The sequence below is a fragment of the Octodon degus genome, unplaced genomic scaffold, assembly GCF_000260255.1.
Source record: "Octodon degus isolate 3935 unplaced genomic scaffold, OctDeg1.0 scaffold00091, whole genome shotgun sequence".
Taxonomy (NCBI): Eukaryota; Metazoa; Chordata; class Mammalia; order Rodentia; family Octodontidae; genus Octodon; species Octodon degus.
In genome coordinates, this window is record NW_004524667.1 from 3,953,360 (window position 1) to 3,956,403 (window position 3,044).

At 34.5% G+C, this 3,044-nt stretch overlaps 1 protein-coding gene across 2 annotated transcripts in view; it reads left to right on the plus strand.

The window, feature by feature from the left end:
• The window catches only part of Prex2 (phosphatidylinositol-3,4,5-trisphosphate dependent Rac exchange factor 2), a 303,532-nt gene that overhangs the window by 151,550 nt on the left and 148,938 nt on the right, over window positions 1-3,044 (plus strand). For both annotated transcript variants that reach the window (XM_004637531.2, XM_023722364.1), the window contains one exon: window positions 1,453-1,538. In XM_004637531.2, coding sequence (XP_004637588.1) covers window positions 1,453-1,538 — 86 coding nt within the window. The remainder of the gene's footprint in view (window positions 1-1,452; window positions 1,539-3,044) is intronic.

Consider the following 3,044-nt stretch of genomic DNA (forward strand, 5'->3'; position numbering starts at 1 on the left):
TCCTGCTACAATGCTGTATATGGTTAGATTTCTAAATTTCTGTGTAAAAATATGTAATTGTTTATTCCTATTTTTAAAAATATTTTTTTTCATTTTTTTTTCCAGTCACTGTCTTTCTCAAGTGTTCTAAGTCATAGTCCTGCTCGGATTGCCCACTACATCTCCACCTAACTTCACAGTCCACCTCACTTTCTCTAGAAGACCTGCCAGCATTTATTTCATAGCTAATTTCTTTTTTAGAAAACACTGTTGTTTCTGGGGCATCAAGCGCTACCCATCAAAATTTATTATGTTTTATTTACTTGGTTCTGGGCTCTAGTGACATTTATTATACTCCATTTTATTGTTATGATGTTCCAACTTGTCTAGTGTTTTCTACTTTTCACTGTCACTATCTGATTTCTGGGTTCTTTCTCGAGAGTATCTCATTTATGAGTGACAGCTTGAACATCCTCACATTCTTTGCTATGTGGGTGCGTTGAAAATATTACTTTTCTTATTCAGGTTTATTTTTTGATGGGATATTCTGTTAGAATGTCACTATATAAATACTATAAGTAATCACATTTTGGTATTATTTTGATATAGTGTTGGGCAACTCTGCTCTTTATAACTTGTTCTTTGGTCGTGCTCTGTGGTGAAGCTCCCAACAGAAATGCACAGACTTTGTGTTTATTTCATATAAATCTTTATACAATTTTTGTAAGATACTCATTGTTTTTGTAAAAGTAAACATATAAGAGATGATTCCATTTCGTAAAGTAGCTACTAGCTCACAGCCCCATGCAGGGCAGTTTACCCACAGTGTCTCTTTTCATTCCCACTGGCACCTTGAGAAATGAGTTTTACAGCATTATCATTCTGTGACCAGTTTCTATGTAACTTTTTGTGGCAGAGACATGAAGAAGCTTATCAAGGTTATCTGAATTAAGATTGTCTGCTCCAGAGTTTCTTTTTGAGATATACCAGGCAATGATTGTGTTCAGTTTAGACACTCTATTGCATGCCTACTATGTGCCTTGGCAAGGGTAATGATGTTTGTTTCCGAGGACTTCTTGACCAGTGTTATTAACATAGTACACCTTCAGTATGTCTTTACTGAAGGAGAAGCAAAAATGAGAAGGCTATCATCTATTTTAAATCTTTTTTAAAAAATGTATTTAGTACAGGGTCTACAGGGTCTCACTACACAGACTGGACTCCTAGTAATTCTCCTCTTTTCAGCCTTCCCAAGTGCTGGGATTACAGGCATACGGTACCACGCCCAGTCTCAATCACCATCTCAGTGTGTCCCCAGGGTTGGAGCCGGCATGGCACACTGGGGATCACACCCTGGTCCCTCCGTCTGCCTAAAAGGGCACTTTAATCCACTGAGCTATCTGGCTGGCCCTGTCATTTTAACCAGTTGTGGCATTTATAATTAATCTTGCCCTGTTTTGGGGTTGATTTTAGGACAGTGAAAATCCCAGATTCAGCTGATGGACTTGGATTTCAAATCCGAGGCTTTGGCCCTTCTGTTGTGCATGCAGTAGGAAGAGGTAAGAAATTTATTGTACATAGTAAACAGCTTCCTGGAATATTTTAGACATGCTTAATGGAACAGGAATGTCTTTAAAATATGCACAATTGGTCTTGGGAGATGGCTGAATGGCATAAGCGCCTGTCTGGTAAGTGCAAGGTCCAGAGTTCAATCTCTGGTACAGCAAAAAAATAAAAAATAAAATAAAATAAATAAAGGTGTAATAATTTCATTATGAATTTTCGTATTCACATTATTTCCATTGTACAAAGCATATTTGTGATAGTTAATAATTTAACAAAAGAGTGACCCCTCAATTTCATTATCTTCTATGCTTCAGTTTAGCCAACTTTGTAATTATTTTAAGGTGATCTCGTATTTTTTCTTCACTGCAAATAATTGTATTGGTTGGAGTTAGTAATTCAGCGAAGTGAGGTTTTTTTAAAGATATATTATCTAAAGAGAATATCAAATAGTTAAACAAAAAACCCTTCAAAATGATATAGAACTTGGCAAAACAAAACAGTAAGAATTGGACAATGGTTGCTGTATTGCCTAATGTCTTCATATTAGTTGTTTAGATTACCAGATGAAAGCATGCAAAATTGTCATAAAAAGAAAAAAAAAGTTATAAGAAATTTAAAAGGACAAGAAAAAAAATGAAAGAAAAAAACTAAGCATCAACTGCTCCCCTCTGTAGAGCAGCAAAAATCAGCAGTACAATTAACCACATCATCCTGCTTACATATATAAATGTATCTCTTCCCCACCCATCCTTTTCCTCATGTGCTTATCATCCCAGTTTGAAGTGAGTTTTTGTTTTCTGAGTAATTTCTTCATATTTAACCATATTTAAATCTTACTGTAAATTTAAAAAAATTCCTTTTAGGGATTAAAATCCCTTTATATTGTATTCTATTTTTGTTTGAAAGGCAAAAAAATACTGATATCTCTTGGTACTTGTATTTTTATTTTATACAGACACTGTTAATGATTTAAAGAAATAATGAGCCACTCATAGTTAATCATAGTAAACAACTGGTAATTATACCAAGAAAATACCCTATTAGCATAAGCCATGTATTTATGAAACTAGAAATCACTAAAATATGTAAAGACTCTTACTATACTCATTCAGGTATTAGACAGGAAATTTTGAAGAAGGTGTTTCTATGATAATCAAAATTATCAAGAACATGATTGTTCATGTATATGTTCACATGTATGATAAAAATGAATCCCCAGAAAATTGCCTTTTCACTCACAGTTGTTCAACATACTGAAAGATAGATGCATAAAGCTTGCCAGTAACTCATTAAATATCATAAAACAGATGCAATTTTATGATATCATATACTTTTCATTTTAATTAAGGTGAAAAAGATGTACTTTTCATTGTCAGTGCTAGAAAGGAACTCAAAACCTGTGTGAATCAAATTGTACCTATTTCCCTGATATAAAGTCATCTAGAAAGCAAGGTTCCCTGCCTGCCTGCCTGCCTGCCTGCCTGCCTGCCTGCCTGCCT